At 43.8% G+C, this 15,920-nt stretch overlaps 1 protein-coding gene across 1 annotated transcript; it reads right to left on the bottom strand.

The window, feature by feature from the left end:
• Window positions 1–6,140: 6,140 nt before the first annotated feature.
• Window positions 6,141–7,517, bottom strand: LOC146634497 (trypsin-like). Its single transcript, XM_085349901.1, has 5 exons — window positions 7,463–7,517; window positions 7,234–7,384; window positions 6,803–6,935; window positions 6,442–6,681; window positions 6,141–6,359 (listed from the first exon to the last, which is right to left on the bottom strand). The coding sequence occupies exons 1-5, from the start codon at window positions 7,515–7,517 to the stop codon at window positions 6,141–6,143; spliced, it is 798 nt and encodes a 265-aa protein (XP_085206027.1).
• Window positions 7,518–15,920: the final 8,403 nt, after the last annotated feature.

Raw genomic sequence — 15,920 nt, 5'->3', positions numbered from 1 at the left:
GACAAGGTGACAACAATCACGTTGAAAAACCATCGATTTATGGTTGAGCGGGAAATTAAAGCTGCTACCACTTGGACTATTCCGCAGCACCCCTATCACATTGGTACATCCCTCCAGGTAACCATTGTCTTGTACAGTAGAGCGGGACATTAGATTTACTCTCAGCGGAATTGACCGGAGAAGGCATCAGTTCATGCACTGCACTGGCCTGCACCACGATTAGTATAAGGTAAGAATGAATGACTTTTGTTCTATTCGTTATTTCCACGGTTGCATTTGAATAATTGTAAAAAAAACAAAACAAACTTGTTAATGTAAAGTTTCGGATAAAATGTGGGAGCCCGAAATTGTGTCTACTTTCATCTTACAATCCGGCAACAAATAAATTGCACTGCAAACAAAGTCTATCAACAAAGAAAACATTTTCGTTTCATACTTTTCCGTTATATTCTCTTACAAAGCTAGCTTTAACGCTTCGAGGGTTCCTTTGTTCTTTTTTTTTTTTTTTTTAAATGACATCAGAAACAGCAGTATGCGACATTACGTGATGGCAGAGCTTCAGTTCATCCTTTGTCATTTTTTTTTTTTTTTTTTTTTTTTTAATAAATAGGACAGGGGGAATGAATGAGAGAAAGAGGGGGAGAGAAAGAAAGAAAACCAAAGGGGAGAAGAGACGGTGAGAAGGGGGGGGAAGAGAGAGAAAAAAAAAAAGAACTCCTGGGTCACCTGTATGGAGAAAAAAAAAAAAAACAAACAAAAAAAACAAACAGAGGAGACAGCAAACAACAAAGAGCAACATAATAATAGAGAAAACAAAGCACCATCACAATAAACTAGCTAGTCATAGATATCAATATTTACTAAATAATAAACGATATTGTGCAGCATGCAAGATAGACAGCGCACAGTGTGCTTTGAGCGCATGCATGTCTTAAAGCCAAGAAAGCTTTAGTCCGCGTCTGTGAATACCCATGTGTGCATACCTGTGTGGATCAGCATGCTTGCATTCCAAAGGTTTCTCCATGTAATGATCTGCTAGGGAGTGTGGGGGGGCCACAGCCCCGTCCTCCAGGGTGTGAAGCGGGTATGGAGGAGATCAAAACTCCAGACATCCAGAGGCCCCCAGAACACAAGAGACCAAGGAAGACCAACAGAGGGGCAGCCGCGCCACTGTCCCAGAAAGAGCTGAGTAGAGTCCCAGATGAGGGCTCACTCAGCAGCCGCGGAGCAGAAGCCAGGGGGAGTTGCAGTGACGCGCCCGTGAGCTCCGCCGGCAGCCAGCCGTGCCTGAGTGACCGAGCCCCAGGCCGAGAGGCCGGGGGCACCCCACCTCCGAAGTGGCCCGAGCGAGCCCCAGGCTCCAGGCCCCGATAAGCGGCCGCCAAGGAGTGAGCCGGTGTGTACCTGGACGCCCATCCCCGGACACAGAGAACCACCAACGCACCGATGTCTGAGGGAGTCCGCCACTGGCAGGGGAAGTGGTGGTGGGGGGAGATAGGCCTCCAAACCTTGGAGGGCCTGAGGTGTCCCCAGAGAGGTGGCGCCTGACACCCAACCTGACATATAGACACAGACATACAGGCACACACATCCATTCCCACCCTCATGCTCTCATATGCACTTACTCCACACTCAACCAACGTGGAGACAGACATAAAGAGACCATGTACACACGATCACACTCCCCAAGCGTACTCTACGAACCGGGTCTAGGTACCTGTTACGTCCCCACTTAAAAGTCTAGGCGATGAGGGTGGGGGACAGTAACAGTTAGATCCAGGTGGAATGAAAAGAACGCCAGGCAGAGGTATTTAACATAAAATAGATCTTTATTGTAGGCAAACACCTCAATAATCATATAAATGGCAACAACAAAAGGAGACAGCACCGCTGCTTTAATGAGAAATCAGGGAGGTCAACCCAAAGTGGTAATGACCACTTCAACAAAGAAAGCAACAATAAGGCTTCAACAGAAAGAGACAGCAACGCTGCTAGCAAACAATATCCAGGCAGGCCACACAAACTAATGAAGGCCGCCGTCACTCATGGGCAATCACTGCTCAGTTAAGCACTACTCACAAAGAGCCACACACCAGAAGGCTGGTCATACGCAGCAGGCTGTTCCACACCTAAGCCAGTAGCACACTCTGACCAGCACAGAGGAAATCCACTAGAAACCTCTCCCTTCCTCCTCCACACTGCTCTTCTCCAGCTTATATCACCCCTGAGGGTAATTGGTTGTAATGAGAGCAGATGAGCAGCAGGTGTGACCTAAAGGAGAAGGCAGGGGCAGAGAGAGACAAGGGGAGGGGCCAGAACGAAGGAGGAGGAGAGGGAGAAGACAACACCACGCCCACACACTCCCACAGCCTCCCAGGATGTAACAGTACCCTTGCCCCTGGAGGGGGGAACTGCACCCAGACCCAGGTGGTGTTACCCTTTTCCCTGCGGTGAGGGGAGGCAGACCGCCCCGACTCCGCAGCAGCAGGGAGGCCCCACACTCCAGACCGCAGTCGGACGGCCAAAACTCCTCCTCCTCCTAGCCTCCCCCCCCGCTCCAGCAGGCCGCAGAGAACGGGGGTGAGAGAAGACTCCAAACCTCCCTCCACCCGCTCATTGTAGTGTTGATGCATGTGTGTTCTAAGGTGCAATTAAAGCCCAGGAGGGCATGGAGCTACCTGCCAGAGAGCAGCAGGTAAGCGCATAGTCCCTCCTGCTAGCCCTCAATGTCTACGTGTATTTAAAATTGAGAGGTGGGCAACGACGCCAGGGGTGAGGTGTACACCCTGATGGTAATTTGGATTCTGTGTATCGTGCCCACCCCCAAGATCCTATATGTATGTGTAATGAGAGTGTGAGTAATGTGAATGTCTAAGTTGTGGGATAAAATTGAGGCAGAGGCAGCCAGAAGGGGACAGGGGGGGGGGGTAGCCTCCTCTGCACCCTGGTGACATACCCCTACTCCAAGGTCCTGCATGTGTGGGTGGTTGTGGTGGAGCGGGAAGAGGGAGGCAGCTGGAGATGGGGAGGGAAGCAAGGGAGGGGCAAGTGACCCCTCCCTGGGGCCAGCTCCCCCGCTGACCCCAGTAGGCACCCCCATACCGCCAGGGAAAGGGGGCCCAGGCCCATCCAGACCAGGGCCCAGTGCAGCAGCGCCTCCCGGCCCCACAGAGCCCGGGACAGTCCACCCAACCCCACCACAGAGAAAACTGCACCCACCCCACCATCCACTCATCTTCCAGACTACATGAGACGATAGACGCCCAGGCTGAGATCTTCCTCCACCTCTCCTGTATCTCCCCCTCCTGCAGAGAGAGTTCCTGAAGAGAGGAAAGCTCCTGCAAGATGTGACAATCTCCCCCACCAGTTGAAGAGCCCCCCAGGTGGCTCGATGCACCGGCGGCACCCTGCTCCAGGGCTGGGCCCCCATGCACCCACCCGCCCACAACCCCGGCAACACACCAACCAGGACCCAAGCCCCCGAGGCCCGGCCCGGGCCCCAGCCCAGAGACGGAGCGCCCCCAGAACCTCACGCCCATCCCGGACCCACCCAGGGGCAGCCAGGCTACCAGGTCAGTAACCCACGTCCGTCAGCACAGACCCTCCCCTAGCCCCGCTGCACGCAGCCGCGAGGAAACAGTCACCTGAGAGCCAACAGAGCCCCTAACCCGACATGACCGCTACCCCGGGTACAGCCCCCCAAGGAAGATGCCTCCGGGGAACCCCCCGACGCCCTAAGCCTGTCCCTACCCCCACACCAATCACAACAGTGAAGGCGGAACCAAACTATGACCCCCCACCCCCACTAGGTGATGAAGCTGATCAAAGGAGCCCAGAGCAATTGATCTGATGTGGTGGCAGAGGCTGTATCAAGACTAATGTAATCTAATAGATAATTTCTATATTGGTTAGAATTAAGATTATTTTTATTTTTCCAGGTCATGAGGACAGTTTTCTTGGCTATGCATAGGGCAGTGAAAACCATATGGGCGATATTCTTTTCTGAAGTGACATTATCTAAGCTGCCCAACAAACACACTAAGGGGGAAGTTGGAATGTTACATTTCAGACACTTCGATAAGTCTTCACATATCTCGCGCCAAAACTTCTGAACTGGTGGACAGAACCAAAGAGCGTGGATATAATTGTCCGGTGAATTGGTTTGGCAGTGTGAGCAGTTGTTGGTAGACGTAAAGCCCATCTTGAACATCCGATGACCTGTATAGTGCACTCTATGTAGTATTTTGTATTGAATTAATTGAAGACTGGGATTTCTAATTAGATGAAAGGTTTTTAAGCAAATCTGAGACCAGAAGTTTAGGTCTAAGTTAACTGATAAATCCGCTTCCCATTTTGCAATAGGAAGTGATATTGATTCTTCTGTTTTAGGAAGCATTCTGTATATTTTGGATAGTAATTTGGGGGTTTTAAGAGTAAGAAATTGAACCACACTTGGTGGTGTTTGTAGTTCAACTTGACCCGGTTTAAATTTCTTTTTTACTATGGATTTAATTTGTTGATATTCTAAAAATCTTTTCTTATTGATCCCATATTGTGTAACTAGTCCGTCAAATGAAATAAATTCTGCAGTCTTCAATCACGTCCGTCGGAGTCCCGGTCGGTCGGTCCGGTGTCGGTCCCTGAGTCCAACCTTCAGCACCGACATACGGCGCTCCTCTCTCTCTGTGCACGAGCTGGCAGCATTCAACCCAGCGTGTGCAGGAAGTGAGCGGAAGGGCCTTTCAAAGTAAAGTCTGAATGAAAATTGAGTGTTTAAAAGGGTTTCACTTGTGAGGCACATTTAAAAACGTTTCTCTGTCAGTTTCTAATCCAACCCCACACAGATGTTCCTGCTACTTCATCATCATCACCTGTTACCTGTCTGCGTCTCACCTGTTTTGATCACCGTTCATCAGATCCACTGTCTCTGAAACACGCCCGATGACATCATCACATTTTTGGTTGAAAATCATTTCTGTTTGTTGGAGGGGATGATGCCCAGGTGTGTTTAGAGAGGTGCGGGGAATAGGGTGGCATCTCCTCCTGATGTATGACGAGCCAACCCCGACTGATGTGATTGGATTAAACAATCACAGTCACATTTCTTTCCCTGACTGAAGCATTAACATGCTGGTACTTTTTTAAAATGATGAAAAAGGTTTTAAAGCTTTAAAGTGAATTCAAACTACCAGCAGGTTCTCAGCTCCACAGGTCACGGCTGATTCCTTCAGCAGAAGGAATCTGAGTAAAGGAGGAGACCCAATCCCAGGTGAGTCCATCCCAAACATCAAACCTTGACCCACATGATGACACTCAGGACCTCCTCCAGGCTGGAACACCAGCTTTTAGGCTGAGAGGTCAAATCTTCGTGAGCCTGACAAATCGTCAAAGTGCCTTCACCTCAAACAGGAAGCGAAGAAAGAGCCACTGTGACATCACTTCCAGGACACAGGTGTGTTTCATTGCACAGAAGTTAAAGCTGTGCTTTGGTGTCATGACTTAAGGAGGCCTGTGAATTCATTAAGACTAAATTTTTGTTGTTCAACCTCCTGAAGAATTTTAATGCACCTGTGAGTCTCTTACACTCAGGTTTACCTGTCACAGGTGAGTCAGACACCTCATGTTAACCTGAACCCTCCGTCAGGTGTTTAAAGTAGATTGTTTTTTATTTTTCCCTGCAAAATGACTGCAGTCACCGAAACACATTCAGGGATGGTTTCCTTAGAAACCACCATCATCCCAGCCTGCACGTGATGCGTTCAGTGGATATCGGTAAACGGCACGAACATAAAAAAAAATCCACATCGCTGAAACGTTTCTGCTGAGCTATTTGACAACTAAGCAGCGCTGCCGTGTGGCCAAACGAGTGCACTGCATCAGAAATCAAACAAACTTCCAAACCACCAGATTTTTTAGCATTAAACAAAACACTCTTTTTAATATCTCTGCGCATACTTCAGTGGTAGACCCAAAAAAATCCTCCACAGCTGATGAACAGGATCTGAAAGTCACGAGAAAAAAATCCAGCAAAGAGAAAAAAAAAACACACAAATAACCAACATGGAAGCAAAATGACCCGAGTAAATAAGTGAAACCAAAATTCTTTGTCAAAGCGAAGACATTTGTAAAAACGTACGAGTTCATGTTTCCCCGTGTGTCACAGCAGAGCAGTGTGAGGTGGAAAGCTTCCTGCAATAGAATGTGAAAGATTGTGCCAGAATCTCGTTGATCCATCTACGGTACTTTGAGATGTCCGTATAGACGTTGGGTTTATCGGGGTAGTTACACTTATGGTAATAGTTGAAGGAAACGAGACCAACAGCCAAATCGTCGCACACCAGAGGACCACCAGAATCACCCTGTGAGGATTTTAATTTGTCAGATTTTTTTATACGTTTGTCAACAGAACACAAGTTTCCACTGAAAGCACAGAAAACATACCTGACAGAATCCTTTGGTTGCACAGATAACATTGGCAGGAAGACCAGGCCACTGTTTCTTACAGACCTGTTTATCAATGACAGACACGCCCACCACCCTCAGCTCATCAACAGGTTCACCATCACGTTTAGTTTTTCCCCATCCAGCCACCTGACACACTTGATTTTCTTTTAGGTGTATTTCAGCAGATGGAAGCTGAACTGTCTGTACTCTGTGGCCTAATCGAACTTTCTCAGACAGCTAGAGACAGAGCATGGAGTTAAATAGAAACATGTTTTTTCATATAGAAGCGTTTATTAAAAATGTAATTATACCACAAATACGTCACATAAAACTGATGTTGCAATAAATATGGACTTACTTGGAGTAACATGATGTCATTACCTAGTTCAATTTGTAGGTAATTTTCATGGATGATTTTTTTTTTAATTCTTACTTTCTGCTGATCAGCCTTCTTCAGATTGTGGTTGCCGAGAGCGACGTGTGTGAGGCCTCTGAGGGAGTAATTATTGAGAGGGAATTTAAAATTTAAACTATTTTAAACCTGATATCTTGATTTCTCACTGTTACATGCAGGCTAATGTCAGCAGTGCTGTAACTAACGGCTGTCAGAGGTTTGTTTGTTGTTACATATTCCAAATGTCATTAATATTTGATGATGTTAAAGTTAATCATCTTTTATTGTCCCTTAAAATAACACCTGCCTTATACAATAACTTAGAGTGATCTGATGAATAAATACAAGTTTGAAAATGTTTTGTATAAACTTGATGAACAGGAAATCAAACTCACAATTTGTCACAGTGTGCACTAGTGAGCACAAAGTCTTCAGTGATGAGAAAACCTCCACAGACATGTCGACCCTTGTTATCCTGCACTGACACCATGTACGGCATCGAGTTCTCCGGAGCTTTTTCTCCATGAATAATTCCTGTTGCAAACTCTGATAAATAAAAGAAGAAGTTAAAGTCAGTGTGGCTTTTACAGCATTAAGATAAATCAGGTATATTTGAAGTCTCACTGATGTCTGGTAGACATGGTAGAAGACAAAGAAGAAGCTTGTGCAGACGGTGCATGGTACCAGCAGGAACCTCAAACCGTCCTTTACTCTGTAGACTGGCTAGATAAGACTTTTATACATCACGCATCTTAGTTTGAAGGCTGGACTATCTTCATCATCTCGACTTCCTGTCATGCCAACCGCAGGCTTGTTCTTAGCATTATCTAATGTTGGAATCTTGTTGGTTATGATACACACAGCTGTCACATCTAGTTTTGTTTTTTCCTGTTGGTACATTTAGACTTTATTGGCTCTCATTCTGCAGTTTACAGACATTTTGATCCACCTGAAGTAACCGGCACCGTCACAACCATTAGTGACCTCACGGTGTCTGCTGTGAGGACGGCTCTGGAGACCAGAGACAGCACACACTTAATACATATAACAGTCAGAGACACCACAACACTTATACTGTAAAATGATTTTTACGATTTGTTAAATGAATTTAGTTTAGTTCTGAGTAAAGAAGAGAGGTGTCTGTATAGAAATTTTCCAAGCCCCCCCCCCCTTTTCTTACAAGAGTGGTTAGCATCATGGAGAAAACAAAAACACGCTAGAGAGAAGAGATTTCATCAGCTGAAAGTGAGATTAAGAGCTGTTCAGTGTGCGATTCAGCAGCAACTCTCAGGTGAAACTGTATTCAACATCATCATACAGGCCTGCAGGTAAAAAAATACAACAGAAAACAAACTGAAGCCTTGCTGGGAAACATCCTATTTTTCATGGTTGGATCAGGGTTCCAAGTAGAGCTTCAACATGCAACAGGAAGAAATGGGAGTGAGACAGAACATTGTTTTGAGTATGCAAAACAACTCTTAAACTGAAACAGGCTGTTTTACAGTCCAATAAGGTGCCTTTAAAGTCTGAACTGAACTCTGGCTCATTTCGATTCCTCAAATTTACAGTTAAAGACCAAAAACACAACTGAATGATTGATTACATAAAATAAAGGTAGTGCATTAAAACCTCAAGGATGACAGGTGCACAGAAATGTACCTGTCCAGCCAGTTCAAGACATTTGTTGCCATGGTAATCTCCGTTATCCACCTCGCTGTCCCCTGGAGCCAGCATCACCCTCGGTGGGAGTTATCGTGGTGAGCATTCTGTTTACACACATATGAGAGAAGGAGAGATGCTAACAGCTCTCTGGCCTAAAATGTTGACGAATTGTCACCTAGCGTAAAATATTACGCTTAGGGAGTGAGAACGTGTTGCCCCACATCTCCTGTGTCCGCGCTTTATTCCCAGGATACCTCAGAGCCTGAAGCAGAGCAGCCAAACAACCATATTCGACTCCACCGTCTGAGGGATATCAATATTTTGGCCCAAGACTTTATTGATCTTATACACAAGGGTGCAAAAAGCAGCCCACCCCACCTGAACTCATGGATAATTAAAAGGATGAAAGCCTAGACTCATCGTCACCATCTCCTGTCTATAAAAGAGTCTTTTCAAAATGTGCTTCATTAGTTACACTTTGCTAGTAGCAGGTTGGATCTCCTTTTGCCTTCAGAGCTGCTTCACTTCTTCGAGACACAGAGTCAACGAGGTGTCAGATACATCTTCCACATATTTTGGTCCATATTGACACAACAGCATCACACAGATGCTGCAGACAAATCCATGATGTGAAACTCCAGTTCCACCACATCCCAGGTGCTCTATTCGACTGAGATCTGGTGACTGTTTATACTAAATTCTGACCCGATCATCTCAATGTTGCAGCAGACATTTCAATTCAGTTTTATTCATACAGTGCCAAATCACAACAGTTGCCTCAAGGTGTGTGACATAGTAAGACCCTACAACAATACATAGAAAAGCCCAACAATCAGATGAGCAAGCATCTGATTGCTCATCTGATGCTTGCTCATCAGATGAGCAAGTGGGAAGGAAAAACTCCCTTTTCAACGGGAAGAAACTCAAAAAACTGTTTTTAAATCGGGATCAGGTCTGTAGTTGTGTATTACCAACAAGTTCTCGCTCGTCAAATGTGTGACGAATGGTCAGGCTCCCTCTGCTTCACTTATCGATGTGCAGGGTACCCCCCTCGCGTCGAGAATTGGCGTGCAGGGTCCTCTCATTGAATACTATAGGAAGAGCCTGTTGTCCAAAATCACATTGTAGTGACGTATACTGAACACAATAAATTATATAATGTAAACAACTACCTGAGAAAGTATGGAACGCCAGGACTGCCATAATGAATTAATTAAATACACCATTAAATAATTAATTAAATGTGTCAATAATTAATTAAAATTGGAATTAATTAATTAAATAAATAGTTATGACACATGTAATTAATTAATTATTGACACATTTAATTAATTATTTATGTATTTCACATTTTAATTAATTATTGACACATTTAATTAATTATTTATGTATTTCACATTTTAATTAATTATTGACACATTTAATTAATTATTGACACATTTAATTAATTATTTAATGATATATTTATTTATTTCATTTTGGCAGTCCTGGCGCCTGGCTCTCATCATGAAATAATTTTATCTGTCAGCCTCACCCATCAAACTCAGGGGCGGGGTTAACGCTGATCGAGTCAAAACCATTGCTTAGGCCTGGTGGCCATTGTTTCTAGCACACAACAACCGGCATGTGGAAGCTAACAGAACTGAACTTTGAAAAACCCTGTTTGTGTGTCACCAAATACCGTTTTAATATTTTTTAAGCCGAGAATGTAGTGGTTTAATCTTCATGTGTCTGGTCGGTTTGTCAAGATACAGCCTCTTTGCAAAAGTGCTTCGATGATTTCGGAGATGTCTGCCCAGTCTCACGGCAAAGCGTGGGATAGACCCGCTCGCCTCGCAAGCAATCCCACCGACAAAGCGCAGGCCCCGGTACACAGCTGTAGTAACCCCCGCTGACTTCTTTTACTGAGGTTATATTTATCGGTGTTTTATTTCCTGATGTTCTTCTGTGTCCTACGTGTTTCAGTCGCCAATTCTGAATTATAACTAACATTAAAAACGTGTTTAAGGAGGAGAGAGAGCAAATAAATCTGTTTAACATCTGATCTTTGGGTTTTTGTTCAGTAATCAGCGTGACCTGTGTATAAACGCATAAAAGAGATAACGTTGGTGTTTCTGTCATGTAGTAACTGCTGGCTTTAACTGTACAAAGGTTGTTCGACGCTATGAAACACATACAGACTTCATGATGTTCGGCTAATATTTTTATTGTGAATATTAATCATGCTGACCTCGCTCTGTACACCACGCAGCGAGGTCAGCATATCCACGATATCCTCAGCTCCATGAGTTAACACAAAGTTTCTCAGCTGACTATCTAACTTCCAACTATTCCAGAGACGTGAAAATATACAGCATAAAGAAAAGTGTAAGAGACCCAGCAGCAGATTAGAATAATAGTTATACATTTAATAAATCACCAAATGAATCCAAGAAACGAGCAAACCTGTTCCGACAATTTGAGTTTGTATTCCCTCAGCTGCAGACTCGCTGCTGTTTAAATGTTTGAAAAGGAAGATTAGATATAAACAAACGTCAAACATAGACTCAGTCTGCCTTCACATTTGATATGAGACCAGCACGTATAGTGGCTGTGTCCTGTTTTAAGATCATACATGTAAAATTGTTGTCTGACCTCCGTCGATCCAGCCGCTCAGAGTCCGTGGTTACCATGGTTACTGCATAATCAGCTATAATGTTAACAGCTGGCACTGAGGAAACCTACCGGCAGCATGGGTGTTTATGTTTTTCATTGCAAAAGAACCGTCTGAATGGTTAACTGAAGTTAACTTGGATAAATTATAGTTAAGGAGTATCACAGATAACGCCCACGTGAGCTGTGTGACTGTTCACCACTACACTGAAATCAGCAGGCTATTACTGAAATACACGTGCTATATCATAAACTATGATATAAATAGGGAGGTCCTATTAACATGTTTAGTTTTAAAGGACACCTTCCTGCCTTTAGTCTCCTTCATGAGAAGTATTAGTTTTCTTCTAACATCCAGAAGTCTGCACGATGTGTTTCATAGTTTGTAACAAGCCTTTGACAGGTAAACATAACATGACCAAAAAAGAAAAAAAAAGAGAAAAAAAAAAAAGAAAAAGAAAAAAAAGAGAGAGAGTGTTGACATAAGAGAAAATGCTCTCAATTATGGAGACGGGCAAATGGTTCATTTATGTTTGACGTGTGTTTATTCCTCCCTAAATATCGTCGGTGAAGTTTGCCATGCACGTCAGATTTTCCTGCGCATTTTTATACCTCTGCCAACAGAGACAGAAAAAAAAAAATCACATTCTAACAGACAGCTGGTGCTTAGAATACAGTTGAATAACTATTAAAAAACAGATGATATTTAGATGATAGTTCAGTCTAACACATGTGCCACTGAACCATTAAACGTCTGTGAAACTATGCAGTTATGAAACGTAACTTTAACCTCAGCCAAACCGCTTTGCTCAGTTGTAAATAAAACAGCGAAGTAAACGTGACCCGACAGACAGAACCTGAGTGAATGAAGTCCAGCGTTTAACCACTGAGAGCTAAAACTCAGCTGAGGTTTCAAAGCTGTGTGCCGGTGATTGGACATCAGCCGCTGATGAAGTGCTCTGTAAGGAAACAAGCTCCAGCAGCTCTGCGCTCGGGGAAAACACTATATTTACTTATCTTGTGCAGAAAAATGCGCTGACATTGCTTTATATCGAGTACCGGCTGCCCAGTTAAACTGTGACTATCACCAGGTAACGTAGGCGTGTTTCTTGAATTAGCAGCAGGTGTTAAACAGCTGACAGATGAGGAGGAGGATGCATGCAGGTAAACTGAGGGTCTGTTGAGCTGATCGCTGGTTTCGTGAGAAAAATGTCAGCTCGTTCTTTATGTTACAGAAGGACAGAGACACAAGACCAGGCGCAAAGAGACGATCGTTCGGTCAAAATGAGAATCTGCGAATGCAACATGTGGAACACGGAGAGTGGAATATGTAAACAAACCGGTTAACGTAACCCCCTGGGTGCACTCTGCATGCTAATTGTTAACAGAGCTAGTGAAATCTCTGAAAACATCTGAGCACTTTTGCAAACATGTTCTATGTTGACAACCTGACCAGACGTACGTCGCGACATTCGCTGCTAAAACACTGTTAAAAGTGTAGCTGGTGACAGAAAAACGGGGTATTTTAAAACTACACCACCACCATTGCTGCCTGTGATTTGATCTGCATTCTGGGATACCTGGCTGCCCCAAGTCTACACAAGCAATCGATTATCTATAATTCCAATTTTAATTAATTATTGACACATTTAATTAATTCATTATGGCAGTCCTGGCATTCGATACGTTTGGGGCCTGTTGGGTTGCACCTGCGCTCACATCACATCACGAAATAAAATGTATAAAATAAAAAATAAAACCACGTTAACCGAGACTACTGCTTCATCATTATCATACTGGTGAACATACAACAGGTTTTATTCTTATATTTATAGTATTTATCTTTTATTATTGATTTATTTTTGATCAACTCAGTGATTAACAGAGTAATGATGAATCACAATTAACAATAACAATGTTGTAGTGCATTACTGAGTCGTGTAAACTCACTGGGTTACATCTCTGTTATCTAAATGAAGACGTGCAGGTGTAGGTGTGCATTCCAGTGTGGATGTGAATGCACACATACATCCTGGGAGCATGAGAAGAGGTCGTACCTTGTTTTATTGTTTTATGGCAGGATAAACGTGGCTGTACCTGTTTTAGGCTAAGTGCCTTTTGTTTAGGTGAACTGTTGGACTTCCAGACCAGCAGGTTTAGGGAAGTCATTTATGGGGTCACCCCCCCCCCACACACACACACACAGTATCCTTTGTTCACATGTATACCTATGTAAGATGTTATATGTTAATGACCCTATGCATATTCATGGAACCACAATAAAAGGAGTGCTATTGGGAACCTGGCTGAGAGTCTGACGGAGGTCAAGTGGTGGGACGACACTTGGCTCCAGGCAGGTCTCCCTCATGCATGAGTAAACCAGAGAACTTTGGTGCCTTGTGTCTTGCTTTTTGCTGCGTAGCAGATTGTCCTTAACGTTCCAGCGAATAGGTTCAAGCTACAAACCTATCAATCCATATCAGCCAACCAAACGACAAGTTCCTCCCTTTGTGCTTCAAATCCCTCCCACTCTGAGACAAGGAGCTGAAAGAGAGAGAAAAGAGTCAATTATGAAGAAGAGAGAAAAGTGAAACCCTCCTCAGAAGGTCTGACTCGCATACCTGCAGTTGACCTGTGATGGACTCCAGTTTGGCGTTGACTCCAGTTTGGCGTTCACGTCATCCCTCGCCGATGCCAACAGCCGAGTCTGCAGGGTGCCCTGGAAGAGCTGAGTTAATGTTCGACTCATCCTGGTCAGGCTCTCCAGCTGGATGAGCCGAGGTCTCCCCTCTCGCCGCTGCCTCTGAACACACAAACACAAATTGCATCTGAAGCAGGAGGTGCAGATTTTTTTTGCTATTCTTTTCTAAATCTAGGCTTGATCACGTGGAGGTCTTTGGAAAACTTTTTTGGCCAGCGGACGACTGTTGTCTTGCAGAAAGTCAAATCAAACCTATGCGATACACAATCAATTCACAAGAACACATTATAAAAAATAAGTCCAGTTCTTGCCTGATTTCAAGTGAATTCTGCATCAAAACAGGGTGACAGAAGTAAAACGAGTGCACAAAGCCTCACTTTGTACAAGCCTGCTATTAAAGTTCTCCTCTATGCAGACGACGTTCCTGTTTTCAAGGCACAACTTGGATCTGCTGTACGAATCTTATGGATACACACTAAATGAAACAATAGTGTGCATGACTCCAGATTCTGATCCCTCATCCTAATATGGTCCCAACATAGCAACAGCAATAAAGCAGATGCTGAGGCTACAAAAATACAAAGTCCATAAACCAATGGCTGACATGGGTTTTATCATAAGGGTGATAAATATACAGATTTCAGTCTGTCTTAGAGATTTGATGTTCATTTACCTGCAGATGCACTATACGTGCCTGCTCCGTGGTTTTTCACAACATTTTGCACACCACTATTTATTACAGGAAGTAGGTGAACTAAAACAAGTCATCTTTCTTTGTGAGAGGACCATATTAATGAAACAAACCTCAATGACATCATAGGGATCCCTAAAGATGCTCCTGCTGCTTCTCTTCCTCCTCATCCTAAGCTTCCTTCTCCTTGTCCTCGTCTTCCATCCAATTGTAATTCAACCTAATTATGTTTCTCCCCCTCCTCTTCCTCATTTTGTTGGAGCTGCGAACACAATTAATGTGAATCTGGATTAATTTGTGCAAACAAGAAAAATCTACAGCTTTTTGGTCAGAGGTGCTCTTGTGATTTAAGCCGGGAAGAGTAGATTTATGTGTTGATGCTACCTGCTTCAGCTCTACGACTGAGTGATATTTACACCCTGGCTGGATTACAAACTTTAACCATGTGCTGAACTTTGGCCCAGCGTTGATACCTCTTGTTAGAATAACGACCCCTTCTTAGCTTGTATGTATGATGGTGGATAAATGAAATATACAAAGAAAATTTAACTATATTACAAAAGAACATCTATCTTAGAAACATCAAATGACCGGAGCATAACTTGTCAGCTAGTCCGAAACTAAGTTATACAGGAACAGTCAAAGACACACCTTCTCATGTCACATTTCTATTCATTTTTATATTAGACAATAAAGAGTTATCTAATCTAATTATTCATTCAAAACACTTATGCATAGCTGTATTTTATACAGCTCATACAGAATTCAAAGTACAGGTTCATGTGACTATTTAATGTACGGCTCAGATCTTCAGAGTTTCTAGAGCAGACACAGAGCTCACGTCACAACAGGCTTCAGGCGCCATTTTAGTGACTTTAACAATATATTAAATTTTAATTTCGGTCTAGCTGACATTAGGTTATGTACGCAGCACGCAATTGAACCACATATTTTAGAAGCCAAAGGTTCAAATTAGCTGGGAGCAGCTTCACTTAATTATAACAGTGGTTTTGTTAGGAAAACAGTTTCTGTATACCGGATACTAAATTGCGCTGACGTCAACGGCTAACGTATCTAGCTAATCGCTATTGTTAGCACAACATTAACAGCAAGCTACAATGACGAGTAACAAAAACAAAACAGTAGTAAGGTTTTAATGAAAATGTTTTACCTTTTCCAACAGTCCCAGAATCCAGAGCTTCAAAGTCCAGCAGGTACTGAAGACTGCTATCCGCCTCACTGTCACCGGCCGTGAGAAAGAGTTTTTCTCCCCGAAAGGTCAAGGCCCGCCGCTCGCGCACTCTGTCTGCGCATGCGCATCCCAACGACTGACCCCCTCCGTCCGCTCCCGGGAGGTTATAGTATGACGTGTTCTG

The sequence above is a fragment of the Diplotaxodon limnothrissa genome, linkage group LG3 (assembly GCF_057381915.1).
Source record: "Diplotaxodon limnothrissa isolate DT_005_m linkage group LG3, D_limnothrissa_male_GT1.1, whole genome shotgun sequence".
NCBI classification, from domain to species: Eukaryota; Metazoa; Chordata; class Actinopteri; order Cichliformes; family Cichlidae; genus Diplotaxodon; species Diplotaxodon limnothrissa.
This window is presented reverse-complemented; position numbering and strand designations above follow the sequence as displayed.